Source organism: Lissotriton helveticus, chromosome 12, assembly GCF_964261635.1.
Source record: "Lissotriton helveticus chromosome 12, aLisHel1.1, whole genome shotgun sequence".
NCBI classification, from domain to species: Eukaryota; Metazoa; Chordata; class Amphibia; order Caudata; family Salamandridae; genus Lissotriton; species Lissotriton helveticus.
The window spans coordinates 592433528-592449361 of record NC_136073.1 but is presented as its reverse complement, the minus strand read 5'-3'; the positions used below and the strand labels follow the sequence as shown (position 1 = coordinate 592449361).

General features: G+C 46.5%; 1 protein-coding gene across 3 annotated transcripts in view; it reads left to right on the top strand.

The window, feature by feature from the left end:
* Nucleotides 1-15834, top strand: part of B4GALT3 (beta-1,4-galactosyltransferase 3) — a 456858-nt gene that overhangs the window by 360522 nt on the left and 80502 nt on the right. For all 3 annotated transcript variants that reach the window (XM_078669020.1, XM_078669018.1, XM_078669019.1), the window contains exon 4: nt 14972-15162. In XM_078669020.1, coding sequence (XP_078525146.1) covers nt 14972-15162 — 191 coding nt within the window. The remainder of the gene's footprint in view (nt 1-14971; nt 15163-15834) is intronic.

Below are 15834 nucleotides of genomic sequence, written 5' to 3'. Positions count from 1 at the left end.
CAGAACAAACATATCCCTGAGCCTCCCATGGGGCAGTACAAACATATCCCTGAGCATTCCATGGGGGTACAAACATATCCCTGAGCATTTTATGGGGCAGTACAAACAGTTCCCAGAACATTTCTTTGGGCAGTATCAACAGATTCCAAATATTTTCATGTGGCAGTACAAACAGAACCAAACAAATTAGAAAGTCCCAAACGTTTCAAAGGATAATATAGGCACACCCAACAGATCTCAGACAATTTCATAGGACAGAACCGCATTTCTAAAAAGACACACAGCATTCCAATGTGAAGTGCAAACACAAATCGGACAGTATATGCATAAATCCGTGCAGACTTTGTAACATTTCATAGGCAGTACATACAGGTCCTAAAGCATTTCATGGACAGTGGCCACACTTCTGAACCGTACCTCATAGCGCCTAAAAGGAGAGTGCAGCACTTCTCAAGGGACACGAGAGCGTTAAATGGACCGTACCAGTACTTCTAGCCAGATCACCACAAGGGACAGTGCCAGCCAGCCACGGGCAAACCTTCTGCATAATCAGTCCCCCTCCCTGCCCCAAGCAGAAAGATAAACACCTACTTACAGAGAGAAATCCATGTAAATGATGTCTGTGCACAACCCAGGCCTGTAACTCCAAGGGCCCCCACCCCCATCCTCTTTCCGGGCCTGGCACCTCTGACTGAAGAGAAACAATGTAAGTTGATACTTTGTTTCTCTTCAGTCAGCGGGAGGGGCTCAGAGCGAGGGGCTCAGAGCAGGCTGCACACGCAGCTGCTGCTTTAGAGCCTCACAGATCTCAAGGAAGAGCTGAGGAGCCCCCCTTCACCTACCATGACTGGGGGCCCCCCGCGGGTGCTACGGTGGTGTTTGTTACGCCCCTGTGTATTTGGGTCTTGTATCCGTAAACCCTTGTCTCTTTCCCTCTCCCCCCCTTCCTTCCCCCCCCCCTTCCTTTCCCCCCTCCTTCCTTTCCCCTCTCCTTCTTCATTTAGTTGAGTCCAGCAATCCAACAGACCGTTGGAATGTTGGCTGAGGGACGGTTTGAGCTGGTGAAGTGCGACGCTTGTTGTGGAGCGGTTATGTCGTATCTAGAATAAAGCATCTCTAATCGCCCTGAGACTGGTTCTTAACACTACGTTTTCCTTGTTTTAAGCCATCTAATAAAACGCATAAAACATACAGCTGTTCTTCCAGTTAAAGGTTATTAAATATAAGGATTCAGGAACTGAAATAAAGACAATTGTTTATTTCAAATCATACATTGTGATAACCATAAAAAACAGCCTAGATAAACTCCCACACACCATTTAGCCCTTGAAGCCCTTTAGCAAAAGACTTAACCGATAATCTCTGTTCCCAAGTAGGATTTCATTAATATTTATGGTGGAAATTAGTTTTTAAATAAATAGTGCATAAAAATACTATAAATCCTGGAGGACAGCGTTGGGAACACAAAATATCTCGAGTAGGTTACAAATGTCTATTTTTTTCTTTTATAAAAGCATATTATTCCGATACCTATTGAGAATTCTGATATAGCTGTATAACTTGGCAATCCCATAATCAAGGCACTTGCAGAATCTTGAGGGAATGCAAATTCTCCATGGATTTGCCCCCACTGCGCTGGTTTCACAAGGAAAAGCTCATATAAATGTCCATCAGAAGATGGCCTATGCGGTTAGTTTGTGTGTGTGTTTTCGTCATGATCATGTTTTCTCTCCTGCATACATATGATGGTAAAACACTGGCTTGTCTTTTGTTAAATAATTATGTATGCGTGCTTCATTGGGCTTTGAGAGAAAATCCCCATTATCTACCAGGCCCACTGAAATGTTTTCTTGTTTTCTTGTTTTAGGCACTATTATAATATTTTGATCATTATTTGTCTACACTCTTAGTAAATATAAGTTCCATCTTCTAGGTTTATTTTTTGCATAACGATGAGTCTCATTTAGGTTTTTCCATTCCCAAGAAACTCTCACCTGCTCTAAAGCACCATAGTACTAAAGAACAGGACTAATGCATAGTGCATTGCTGATTTAGGAACTAACCCTGTTGAAGGAAGAGAGTTCAGTGTTATGACATCTCGTGAGTATCTCTACGGCGACTAACAACATTGAGAGTTCCTTGAACGATAATCATCACTTTGAAATGACCGGATGTTTACCTCCGTGGTTACAGTTCTTCTTGTGTCACTCAAAGCAAGGCTAATGAGGTGCTTCAAGTATGTCCTGAATAATTTGACTTTTTCACGCTTCATGGGATGCTAGAGAAAGTAAGAACTAACGGTTGTAGTTGTAGACCATATAGGGAGGCAAAAGAAAAGGACTTTGATGCAGAGACATTACTAACAATGCTAGGGAAGTAAATGTAAAACTGGATTTATTGTCAAGAACTAATGCAACTATTTAACTGGTATTCTTCCTACACCCAGAAAATCTACATGTGTTTATTCTCTATCCCAGTCCCATGAGCTTGTGCTCACTAGCCTCTTCAATGCATTGACAGATTTTGCCAGAAATTCCCAAACACAACTGAATTTTCAAGTCCAACTAGTTGTAGTCCTCTGATTCAGTTGGAATATGGCATGGGTATACAGAGCTGTCATGTTTCCCCATACCCATATGGGAGTAGCTCATCCAATTTAGTTTTTTGTTTGCAATCTCGTTTCCAGTAGTGCGGGAAGGTAGTGAGGTTGACATTCAAGAGGAAACACACAACCGCAACCACCACTACCTCATCAGGGTTGCCAAGAAGACCTCCTTCAAAGACCACCCCGACAACAACGCACATGCCAGCAAGGAGCTCTTCAACATCGTGAAGGAACTCTCCAACCGCAGCTCCAACACCAACGACATCCCGCCGTCGCAAGCCCTGTGCGACTCCCTCGCCACCTTCTTCCACCGCAAGATAGCAGCCGTCCACGACAGCTTCAACACCCAGACATCCCCAACAGACAGCAACACAACAGACCCTTCAGGTCACCATCGACCACGTCCCCTTGCTAGCCTGGACCAGCGTGAGCGTCGATGGCACCATCAAGACCATGAGCACAATCCACTCCGGCTCTCCGTCAGACCCATTCCCGCACCACGTCTTCAACAAAGAAAGCAACTCCATCGCACCCCACCTACGCAACGTCATCAATCTCTCCCTTGAGACCGCGACCTTCCCAGAGAGCTGGAAACACACCGCGATCAACGCCCTACTTAAAAAACCCAAGGCAGACCCAAGAGACCTCAAGAACTTCTGACCCATCTCTCTGCTCCCCTTCCCGGCCAAGGTCATCGAGAAAATCGTTAACAGACAGCTAACCCGATACCTTGAAGAGAACAGAATCCTGGACCCTTCCCAGTCAAGGTTCCGCAGTAACCACAGCACCGAGATCGCCCTCATTGCCGCCACCGACATCAGGACCCTGCTAGACAACAGGGAGACTGCAGCACTCATCCTCCTAGACCTCTCCCCTGCCTTTGACACCATCTGCCACCGCACACTATGCGCACGCCTCCACACTTCAGGGATCCGAGACAATGCTCTTGAATGGACCACCTCCTTCCTCTCCGGCAGAACCCAGAGAGTTCGCCTCCCCCGTTCTGTTCCGAAGCCTCCGAGATCATCTGCGGCGTACCCCACGGATCCACTCTCAGCCCAACACTTTCAACATTTACATGGTGCTGCTTCGCACACGTCGCCCGACAGCACGACCTCAACATAATCTCCTATGCCGACGACACTCAACTGATCCTCTCCCTCACCAAGGACCCCATCACCGCCAAAGCCAACCTCCATGAAGGAATGCAGGCCGTCGCTGACTGGATGAAGATCAGCCGTCTGAAACTGAACTCGGACAAGACGGAAGTCCTCATCCTCGGCTCCAACCCGTCAGCCTGGGACGACTCCTGGTGGCCAACGGCACGGGGGGCAGCCCCGACCCCCACCGACCACGCCGCAACCTGGGAATCATCCTCAACTCAACGCTCTCAATGACCAAGCAAGTCAACGCTGTCTCCTCCTCCTGCTTCAACACCCTCTGCATGCTCCGCAAGATCTACAGATGGATCTCGACAGCTACAAGAAAGACGGTCACCCAGGCCCTCGTCAGCAGCAGACTCGACTACGGAAACGCCCTCTACGCGGGAGCCCCGACCAAGCTCATCAATCGACTACAACGCATCCAAAAGGCCTCAGCACGACTGATCCTCGATGTACCACGACACGGCCACATTACCCCCCACCTGAGAAACCTGCACTGGCTCCCCGTCAACAAGAGGATATCCTTCAAGCTCCTCATCCACGCCCACAGGGCACTCCACAAGACCGGCCCAGCCTACCTCAACAGACAGCCCTTTTTCTACACTCCCAAATGCCAGCAACGCTCCACCGACCTGCCACTCGCAACAGTCCCGCGCATCCGAAGAACAACCACCGGCAGGAGATCCTTCTCCCACCTCGCCGCCAAGACATGGAACACCCTCCCACTGAGCCTATGACAGACCCAAGATCTGCTGACCTTCAGGAGAACACTAAAGACCTGGCTGTTCGATCAGTAGCGGCCCCCACCCCCCCCCCCCCCAGCGCCTTGAGACCCTCGCGGGTATGTAGTGCGCTTAACAAATGACTGATTGATTGATTGATGGACATTTTCATTGCCAGGTGCTCACTTCACTTCAACCCGAGGGGGTGGAGCCCAGCTTTATTTGAGTCCTGCTGTAACCCCTCATGAGAGCTCAATCTGCCTGCTACAGTGGCGAGCTAGAGTGCCTGGTATGAGTCCACAGCTAGCCTCTGCTCAAAGGTACAGTTCCGCGCACCATGAGGGATGGCAGTGCCCTCCCTACGATCACCCATGTTCTTCATTAAGTGCTCCACACCAGCCCCTAGGTCATCTGGCCTGTCTTAGTGCCCTGGAATGCCCTGGCCTGTGTCCTCCTAGCACCGGTCCAGCAGCACATTGTCCGACGCCGGCTGCACTAAAATCAATGCGATTTGCAGAAGAAAAGAAAACTTGTTCAAACACCACTTTAGCTTATAAAACGCTTCAACAAAGGGCAGCAAACCATGAGCTTTCAAAATTAACCCTCAAAGTGTGGTGGAAAAGACGGATTTTATCTAGGGCGCTGCGTGATCCTTCGAACCACCGAAGTAACACTTTCATGAGGCATGAAAAAAAAAAAGCAACAGGATGGGCTGTTATATGCCTCTGTCCCAGGCAGTCCACACTGCATGCAGGAGCATCTTGCACAGAGTATATATGTATACACAAACCAACATTCAGTAGGGAGTTTGCCCAGCGCGACACAAGGCCCATAAAGCAAGGGTGCATTTCACAGCTTACGCTAACTCTCGGAACGAGGACACAAGCACACTGGAACGTTTATACTCACTTGCAGCAGGTTTTATGGCTGTAACGTTTATACTCACTTGCAGCAGGTCTTATGGTTGCAATTGTTCCTGCATGTCCTTGCTCTGCAGCCATGCGCGATGGAATCAGCTGCTGTGCCGCAGTTACAATGTTGACGGAGGCATGCCTACAGTCGGCCAACAAACCACCCCTCCAATGTTAAACAAGCATAATGTTTGTTTCCGTAACAATAATGATAAACAAGCAAGGAAGTTTGTTTACTGTGCCGACTCAAAAAACGAGCGCTAGTGTTCGGAGCATAAACAAAAGTTAAACAAGCATTGGCATAGCTAAAAGGTCTTGCATTTGGGACCTTATAAGGGTTTAGCCATGCAACAGTTGGCGTTGTTGCACCAAGGATATTTTGCTGCATAACTAAATACTTAAATGGTCCAAAAAGCGAGACCTTTTGACTATGTCAATACTTGTTACTGAAAGAGACTGGGTCTGTTTCAAGATTGGAGTGATGGCCAGGCATGAGGGGGAAGGATGAGAGGTAGAGGAGACAGACAGCTTCTCTGGGCCACAGCTACCATTAGTGCAACCGGTGCAGTTGCATTGTAGCCCAGGCCCACAACACCCTAATTATGGGGCCTCGTTTTTGTGGACCTTCTGTTTGATATATTTTCACTTCACTTGTCTACCTCAACTTACACTGTACTCCTTGGCTGCTAACGTGCTGTTCACAAGCTCTTGAACACTGTGCTGGATCCACCGCTTAACCCGCTGCTGAGGGCTGCTGGTGCTGTCTCATTCCAAGATGGCGCGCAAGCGGAAGCGGATATCATGCTCTGCTTCCTTTCAAAACCGAAAGATACCTGCAATTATCACTGCTTCAACAAGCGTTAACAACTAACTGCCAGGAGGCGATAACATTAAACTTTCATATAAACATAGCATAGTACAATTATATCAGTCATTTCTTATCCTTTATAAGAGGCATGCCTATTTATCCAGTATTAGGGTATCTTTCATAGATTCACATGCCTGAATCATTCCCCGTCGTCGAGGCGGGAGTCCCATGGTAAATTATATATATATAATAGCAGTGCCTAAAAATTTCTTGTAGTAGGCTGGAAAAGCCCAAAGGCCTAACTAGGCCTCAAAACTTAGCAGCCTATCTACATCATTATGTAAAAAGACCTGAAATAGTAGCCTTAGCCAATCAGCTGTCCTCACCCTCTAGAACCTTCCCAGCTCAGGCAGTTCTCCTCAGATTTTCACCGCACTTCGTGTGTAAGGGAGTCTCCCTGAGTGCCTACTCAGTTTTTTGATCTTTATTCCTTAAAATGTCTGAAAAGAAGGCTCTTTTCAAAGCTTGTGGGACCTGCTTCAAGAAGAGAGTCCATGTGGATGACCAGCACTCGGACTGTATTTATTGCCTGCACCCTTCACATGTTGTGAAGGACTGTCGAATTTGCCGTACCTTCCCTCAGAAAACTATCAGGGATAGGGAGGCAAGGGTTCTTTTGTGGTTGAAGTCTTCTTCCACTGATGATGAGGACAAAGCCTCTACTTCCAGCAAGAGAGCTAGATCCAAAGAAAGTGCTTCTCCTGAGAGAAAGAAAAAACTAAAAACCTCTCAGAAAGCTTCAGAACCCTCTAAGAGTGCATCGGCTTCTTCAACTGTAAGTACAACCCAGGCTAAGACTATTTCTCTGGTGTCTGTACCTACTACTACTTGGACTTCTACCTCCTCTTCTACTTCTATGGTTACCACTTCAGCTATTACGTCACCTTTGATGTCTGTTCCACCATTGCTGACTAAAACCAAGTTACCGTCGTCGAAATCCTTCTCAACGACGGCTCCGTCGACTAAATCTCCTGCTCCGTCGACGACAACGAGGCCGTCGTCGACGAAGACATTGTCACCAAAGGACTCGTCGTCGAAGTCACCATCGACGGCCTCGTCGACTAAAGACTCGCGACGAAGACATCGTCGACGGTCTCGTTGACGAAGAAATCGTCGACGAAGACACCAACGGCGGACCCGTCGACGAAGGCCTCGTCGACGAAGACACCATTGACGGTCCCGACGACGAAGGACTCGTCGACGAAGACACCATCGACGGTCCCGACGACGAGGGACTCGTCGACGAAGATACCATCGACGGCCCCGACGACGAGGGGTTCGTCGACGAAGATACCATTGACGACCTCGTCGACGGCAAGATCTTTTTCATTGACAGGACCGTCGACGGAGATTCCGGTTACCGGGGCTTCCGCACTGACATCTGCTCATCGGATGCACGGTTCCCCTCCAGCAAAGATACAATTCACTCATTTTCAGATGAAAACGTATCAAAGACAGGATTATTCACATATTTCTCCACTCTTGCCATCGCACATTTTGGAGACATACATGCAAGAGGAGTCGGATGAAGGGGAAGAGGATGATGGTCCTTTTGGGATTGCTCGTCACCCTTCTCAATTAAATATTAAATATCAGGAGGATGATGAAGAGGAAGTTCAAGAACAATATATACATGACGTTTATTCCACGCCATATCAGTCACCTCATACTAGACCTCCTCGGTCTGAGGACACGACACATTTACCAACTTCCTTAATACAGGATTTGCAGGCTATGTTGGCAGATTATCGCCAGAGATTTCCATCCAATCAAGGTGCGCCCGCTGGGTCACCTGTTTCAGTTCCTGTGCCAAGACCTCCGTCGCCAAGAGCTTCATTGTCGCCACAGCAGAATACTGCTCCACTTCCTCAAATTGTAGACAGTTCTTCCAATGATGATGAAGAAAGCAGGGAAGAGGGAGAGTTACTGAATAAAACACCTGTGGATCCTTGGGAGGATTATGTCATCCCTATGCCTTCTCCACCTCCTCCCCGCCCTTCAGATTCTCCACCTGAAGATATTGGTGGTTTCCACAATATTATGCAGAGAGCTGCTAATCGATTTGAGTTAGCTGTCACAGTTGAACAGTCGGACTGCTTTCTTCTACATGACTTTAAAGAGGGATATCGGAGAGTGGTCAGGGCCATACCTATTATTGATTATATATGGAAGGAAGGCCTCAACATAATGAAAACTCCAGCTTCCATTCCTGCAGTCTTGCCAAGGATAGACAAGAAGTATCGAGCACCAGCTGATACTCCTGCTTGTTTAATAGGTCATCCTCGACCTGATTCGGTCATATCTCAGGCTGCGCAGCAGAAATCCAAAAATCCTTCTGCTCCCATTTCAACGCCACCTGACAAGGAGGGAAGAAGGCTTGATGCAATTGGAAAGAAGTTTTCGGCAAATGCAGCAGCTTCCATTAAGGCGGCTAATTCATTAGCTATTCTGGCTCGTTATGATAGACAAATGTGGTCTGAGCTCACAGAATATCTTGAAATGATCCCGGAGGTTCAGCAGATGGAGGTGCGCAGAATTGTACAAGAGGGTGAAAGGGCGGCCTCAGAAATTATTGATGGCGCCCTAGACATTTCTAACACCAACTTTAGACAATTGGCTGGAGCTGCTGTGCTTCGGCGTCAAGGTTGGCTCAAGGCTACCACTTTCAGACCTGAGGTCCAAACCAAAATCTTGGACATGTCATTCGATGGTGAGTCATTGTTTGGGAAGCACATTGATGACGCTTTACTGGCCATTAAAACTGATACCGATACAGCTAAATCTCTTGGAACCCTGCAATACAAGAGGGGGTCCTTTAGAGGAGCAAGAGGCCGTGGTTACTCATCCAGAGGCAATTATTCCAACCAACAAAATCGTCAGTATCAATCTAACTACAACAAGCCCTACTACCAATCTTCTTACAGGCAGCCTGCCTCTGGTTCTTTCTCTCGGCAAGGAGGGAAACGACGCTCAGGCAATCAAGGGCGAGATTCCAACAAGCGCCAATGAGCTTTGCTGGATGTCAGCCACTCACCTTTCCCTTCCCGTGGGCGCCAAGATTTCTGCCTTTTACCACCAATGGCAGAAGATAACTTCAGATCAGTGGGTCCTGGATTTGGTCAGCAAGGGACACACTTTGGAGTTTTTGCAGAAGCCTCCAACAACGCCGCCCAGGGGTCCCCCTCCCCCTCGTCTTCACTTACTCTTCAAAGAAGCCTTAAAGATGCAACACAAGAATGCGATAGAACGAGTCCCTCCTTCTCAAAAAGGGATGGGGTTTTATTCTCGCTTCTTCCTCGTGGAGAAAAATTCGGAAGAGTGGCGTCCAATATTGGATCTGCGCAAACTCAACAAATATCTAAAGAAACAGAGTTTCCGCATGGTAACGTTGAAGGACATTCTGAATTGTCTCCACGAAGGGGACTTTCTGGCTTCTCTGGATCTACAAGACGCCTATTTCCACATCCCTATTCACCCGAACCACCGCAAATTCCTAAGGTTTCAAGTGGCCGGCGTCCATTTCCAGTTCAAAGTGCTTCCATTCGGCCTGAAATCGGCCCCCAGAATCTTTACCAAATGCCTGGCTCCAGTGGCTGCAATGTTGAGGTCCCAGGGAATGCAGGTTTTCCCATACCTCGACGACTGGCTGTTAAAAGGTCCAACCAGAAACTCGACAAGGGAAGCGGTCAGCAGAACGCTTTCTCTTTTCTCAAATCTAGGACTGACCCTCAATTCAAAGAAATCTCAGCTCCAACCTTGTCAACAATTGACTTTTCTGGGTGCAATCTTGGACACATGCCAGTGCAAAGCATACCTGACACAGGAGCGACAAAACAAACTCGTAAAATTAGCAAAACAGATATCCGCAAGAAAGTCACTTTCAGTTCGGATATATGCTTCCCTTCTAGGGATGTGTTCATCTGCGATCAACCTCATTCCTATGGCGAGACTCAGAATGAGACCGTTGCAAGAAGAGTTACTTCGTCAGTGGAAGCAGGTCGAGGGATCATTCGACGACCGCATCAAAGTCACTGTCAAAATGAAACATGCTCTTCTCTGGTGGTCAAAGGCACACAACTTGTCGCCGGGCCTCACCTTTCTCCAAGAAATTCCGGAGTTCACCCTGACTACGGATGCGTCCATGGAAGGTTGGGGAGGTCACCTTCAGGACCTTCGGATCCAGGGAAGATGGTCTCGTCAGTACCAACAGATGCACATCAATATCTTGGAACTAAGGGCCATTTTTCTTTCCCTACAAGCCTTTCTGCCAAGGATTGTGAATTCGTCCGTGCTGGTGCGTACGGACAATACCACTAGCATGTTCTACATAAACAAACAGGGAAGAACAAAATCTCTTCCCCTGTCACTGCAAGCTCAGGAGATGTGGGAATGGGCCCTGAGTCACGGCATATCCCTCAGGGCAGAGCATGTACAAGGAGTTCGCAACTCTCTAGCAGACAGTCTCAGCAGAACGTTCGTGGGCTGTCACGAATGGGAACTCGAGCAACGTCAAGTAGAGAAAATCTTTCGGCTCTGGGGGAAGCCGACGCTGGATTTGTTTGCCACGCAGCAAAACAGCAAGTGCCTGTTTTATGCCAGCAGATTCCCAGGACGGGGGTCAAGAGGAAATGCCCTCATGATGAGATGGACCGGAATGTTTGCGTACGCCTATCCTCCGATTCCGCTCATTCCGAGGGTGCTGCAAAAGATGAAGAGGGAACACTGCACTCTCATCCTCATTGCTCCACGTTGGCCAAGGCAATTTTGGTTTCAGGAGCTCCTTCTACTATCTCAACAACCTCCGTTTCGTCTCAGACCGACAGTGTCGATGCTGACAAGGGAGGGAGGTCAAATCCATCATCCAGATCCTCAATCGCTGCACTTGCACGCTTGGCTCCTGACTTCCTAGAGTTCAAGGACCTAAACATCTCCTCGGACTGCAGGGAGATATTGTCGGAAGCACGTGCGCAGAGTACCATCAAAACATATTGTTTCAAGTGGAAGAGGTTCTGTTCATGGTGTGGAGATAATGAGGTTCATCCACTTCAGGCTCCTCCTGAAGCCATCCTTCCATACCTACTGTCATTGGCTAAGGCAGGTCTAGCCTTTTCTTCTATTAAAGTGCATCTGGCAGCAATATCCAGATTCAGGAAGAGTTCCAACAAACCATCCTTATGTTCATCCTCTTTGATCAAGCAATTCCTTAAAGGGCTATTCCGGGCTTTTCCTCCAGTTCGTCCTCCTCCTCCGGAGTGGGATCTTAATGTTGTTCTTTCCCAACTTCTAAAAAGGCCTTTTGAACCGATCCATAAAGCGGAACTGAAGTTTCTGACCCGGAAAGTAGCAATCTTGTTGGCTCTTACTTCTGCTCGCAGAGTTAGTGAAATACAGGCCTTCACTATTACTCACCCCTTTCTGCAATTCTCTAAGGACTTTGTTACGCTTAGAACCAATCCAAAATTCATTCCTAAAGTACCAACTCAATTCCACATTAATCAACCGGTCAAACTCAGAACCTTTTTCCCGGATCCAAAAACTCCTGCAGAGAGGGTTTTACATTCTCTGGATGTGAAAAGGTGTCTGAAGTTTTATCTTCAGAAGACTAAGGACATCCGTAAATCTACACAACTTTTTGTTGCCTATGGGAGAACCACCTTCGTTCAAGCTGTCACAAAAGCAACTATTGCCAGGTGGTTGTCTTCTACAATTACCTTCTGTCATGACAAGGCCAACAGACCTTTATCAAGGAAGGTCAAAGCTCATTCCACAAGAACAGTGTCGGCATCTACGGCCCTTTTCGCTGGAGTGGCGCTGGAGAACATTTGCCGAGCTGCTACTTGAAAAAGTGTCCACACTTTTACCGAACATTACTGTCTGCAGTCGGCGGTTCAGGATGACACAGCTGTTGGTGATGCAGTGCTGCAGCATCTTCTTCACTAAGGTTGGATAACTTACAGTCTTTTTTATTCTTCTTTAAAGTTTAAATACTTATATTGCTGTCCTATCAGTCATGTTTTTGAAGGTTTTGATGCATATGTTCTGTTAACAAGTTTTGTACTCTATTACCTTCCTGGTTGAGAGGGGGTAGATCTATGATTTTTCTTTGTCTCCCACCTTCCTCTATCGACAGACATGATGTTACTGCTTGCTATTCTGATTCAGGCATGTGAATCTATGAAAGATACCCTAATACTGAATAAGAAAACGAGTTACTTACCTGTAACTACGGTTATCCAGTATTGGTATCTTTCATAGATTCACATGCACCCACCCTCCTCCCCGGTAGGGCAGTTCTTTCTATGGATACTCATTCTCACTTGTGCTGGGAAAATCTGAGGAGAACTGCCTGAGCTGGGAAGGTTCTAGAGGGTGAGGACAGCTGATTGGCTAAGGCTACTATTTCAGGTCTTTTTACATAATGATGTAGATAGGCTGCTAAGTTTTGAGGCCTAGTTAGGCCTTTGGGCTTTTCCAGCCTACTACAAGAAATTTTTAGGCACTGCTATTATATATATAATTTACCGTGGGACTCCCGCCTCGACGACGGGGAATGATTCAGGCATGTGAATCTATGAAAGATACCAATACTGGATAACCGTAGTTACAGGTAAGTAACTCGTTTTCTTTGTATTCATGAAGATATACTCTTTCTGCGTACAATATTTACTTTACTGCTCGTATTTAAAATTGCGCATCTGTCTAACAGTTCATTATTCCGAAGATCAGGCAAAGTACAACAACTGTCCCGCAACCAAATCCCAAACTCTGTTCTTCCAAAATGGTGAGAGCATGAGTGCGTTAGTTACCTACTACCTGTGCGTTTGTTTTGCCCTACTCAATAGCATATGGTGAAGCAATGAGAACAAGGCCCCCATTCAGCAGTGGCAAAGTAAAATCCGACTATTTGCACCTGAACAGGCATCCAAATAATGGTTTAACCAATATATTTTCAACCGCCCCGCCTACCAACAAATTGGTGATCGACATCAAAAACAAAAAAAACAGGAAAAAAATGAAATGTGCATTTATTTACCTGAAAAGAAATCCACGTTTAAAAAAGTAAAAAAGTGTGCTATTAAATAGGTAGTAGTGCCGAAAGATTAACCAATCATTAAACCAAAATATGGGTATGTAATAGTCTTAAAAACATGACTGCAGAGCTTTCAAAAAGGTAAGACGAATTATATGAGAAACAAGGATTGGCCGCTCGGCAGTAAAAGTAATGCCGCGCGGCCGTGAAAGTGAAAGTCATCGCGATCACTCTGAAAGAGAAAGTGATCACGATCGCCATGACGCGCTAAAGCACGCCAGGGATGCGCGCACAGCAGAGCGCGCTCTTGTGCGTGTGACAGTATGCTGGTAGCCGCTTTGGTAGCACTTTTAAAAGCAGCTACTAATTGTCTCGGCCAGATCAGCGCATGCACTGGATCAGGTGAGACCTTAAAAGAGTGCGCCACAAGTAGGAAATGACCTGAAGCAAAGTGACCCATGTAACAGGGCCAGTCGCCATAGGTGTGAAAAACATGCCCACAGGATGGACAAAAGACACCAATCGACTATAGAAAAGAAAGGCACTTGAAAAGGCACCAGAAGGAACCAATCAAAAGTGGCAGGCGTGGCCAAAACCACTCAGATGGAATACCGTATCGCTCGCAGAGCGCATGTGCACTGACTCTAGACTCGACCTGTGTTATCCACTTAAGAAGGTTTGATGCAGCTGTAACCACCTCAAAGCTGCCCTGTGACACATCTGTGACTTCTTTTGTTGCTGTGGTATTTTTTTCCATTTTCTAGATTTCTTTTTATGAGTACATTATTAATCATTTCTGTATTTCAGCATTCAGGCATGCTTGTATAACACGTACTTCAGTAAATCTTGTAGTAATACGAACCAAAAAAAACGACATCAATGAAGAGTAAGGAATAATACGATGCAAATCATTATTATTTGACATGGAAAAATAGCTAATAAAATAACCTAATATCGCCTCTCGAATTCTTAAACGAGATGATCATAAACATGTCCAAAAACATCTCTTCTGACTAAGCTGATTACAATGCAAAAGATCAGTTGACTTCCCAGTTTGAAATAGAAGGTCAAAGGTTTTTCTGACGATACTTCTTTTGAAAAATACTGTGATGAAGATGCTGTAACATAACTCATGTTCTTTCCTGCAGCACAGACACCTTCCCCATGACATTTCACTTTCCAGGCCCTTTAAGCTCTTTATGAACAGTTTTTACCCACGAACCAAAGCACTGGCAGCGGTTGTGGAGTTCTGAACCTTTTCAATTGAAAGCATCTCCTTTTTACTTCAGTATTAGAAAATGGCTGCTCAGAGTAACATCCTTAACTGAGGTCACATTGTGGGTGTTATATGTGAACATGTGCGACCCTACACCAGCTGGTGGTCCTTGATTGTGTGTTGAAAACCCTTTAGATTACGGTGCAAGCTGATGTGGAAATGATGGGTGGGATATTGTTTCTTTTGTGCCGCATATTTCAGGAGATGCTTTCTTGTCACCTGTTTTAATTATCATAGTTTTTTGGGGGATATTTCTTGAATGTTTACTCTCATATGATTAAGTGTTACAGTCTGTGCTTATATTTCTACATTATTAGATATATTTAAGACGAGTGTGGTGCTTGAAGTTTGTCCTGAATAGTTTAACTTGTTACGCTTTATGGGGTGTATTCACAGGCAGGGAACGGCACCTTCAACCGCGCAAAGCTCCTAAATGTGGGGGTGAAGGAGGCGATGAAGGATGAGGATTGGGACTGCCTTTTCCTACATGATGTGGACCTGATCCCAGAGAATGACCACAATCTCTACATCTGTGACCCCATGAGCCCCAAGCATGCTTCGATAGCCATGAACAAATTCGGCTACAGGTGAGGATACTCAGCCCACATGGAGCCAAACCCCACTCTGCTGTTCTGAGCTTTCCTGGTTTTATCAGTTTTATACCTTGTCTTTACACCTACCTTCATTCCAATGTGAACTGGCAGTCTCTTCTGAAACCCTATCACTGAGGGGCTTATTTACAAGAAACTGACGCATCCCTGTGTTAAAGCACTGATGCGCTAGTTTCCTTGTGCCTGCGAGAGCAACCCTTTCACCACCATGGATGTGCCGTATTTAGAATACGGCGCACCATGGCGCTAGGATTGACAGATGCATCAGAAATTCTGACGTATCTATCGACGTCAAACCCACCCATTTCTGGAATTGTTTCGTAAGCCTGACACAACTCCAGCAATGCATGGGGGAGACCTATTCTTTTTGCACTGTGTCACTCCTTACGCCTGCAGGCATCAGGTTTTGACGCAGTGGCGTCCTAAAAGTGGTGCAGTGAAATCTTGTAGATGTCTATGCGTTACTTCTACGAGGCTTTCTGGTGTGGGAACGGCTACCCTGCATACATTATTCCTGACGTAGGTATAATATGGCGCAGGGATTTACAAGGTGACACGTTTGCGTAGATGCATAACTTTGTAACTAGGGCACAACCTGGCACATTGTTTACCCCACCGCTGCATCACAAAAAGTGACTCAACAGTGGG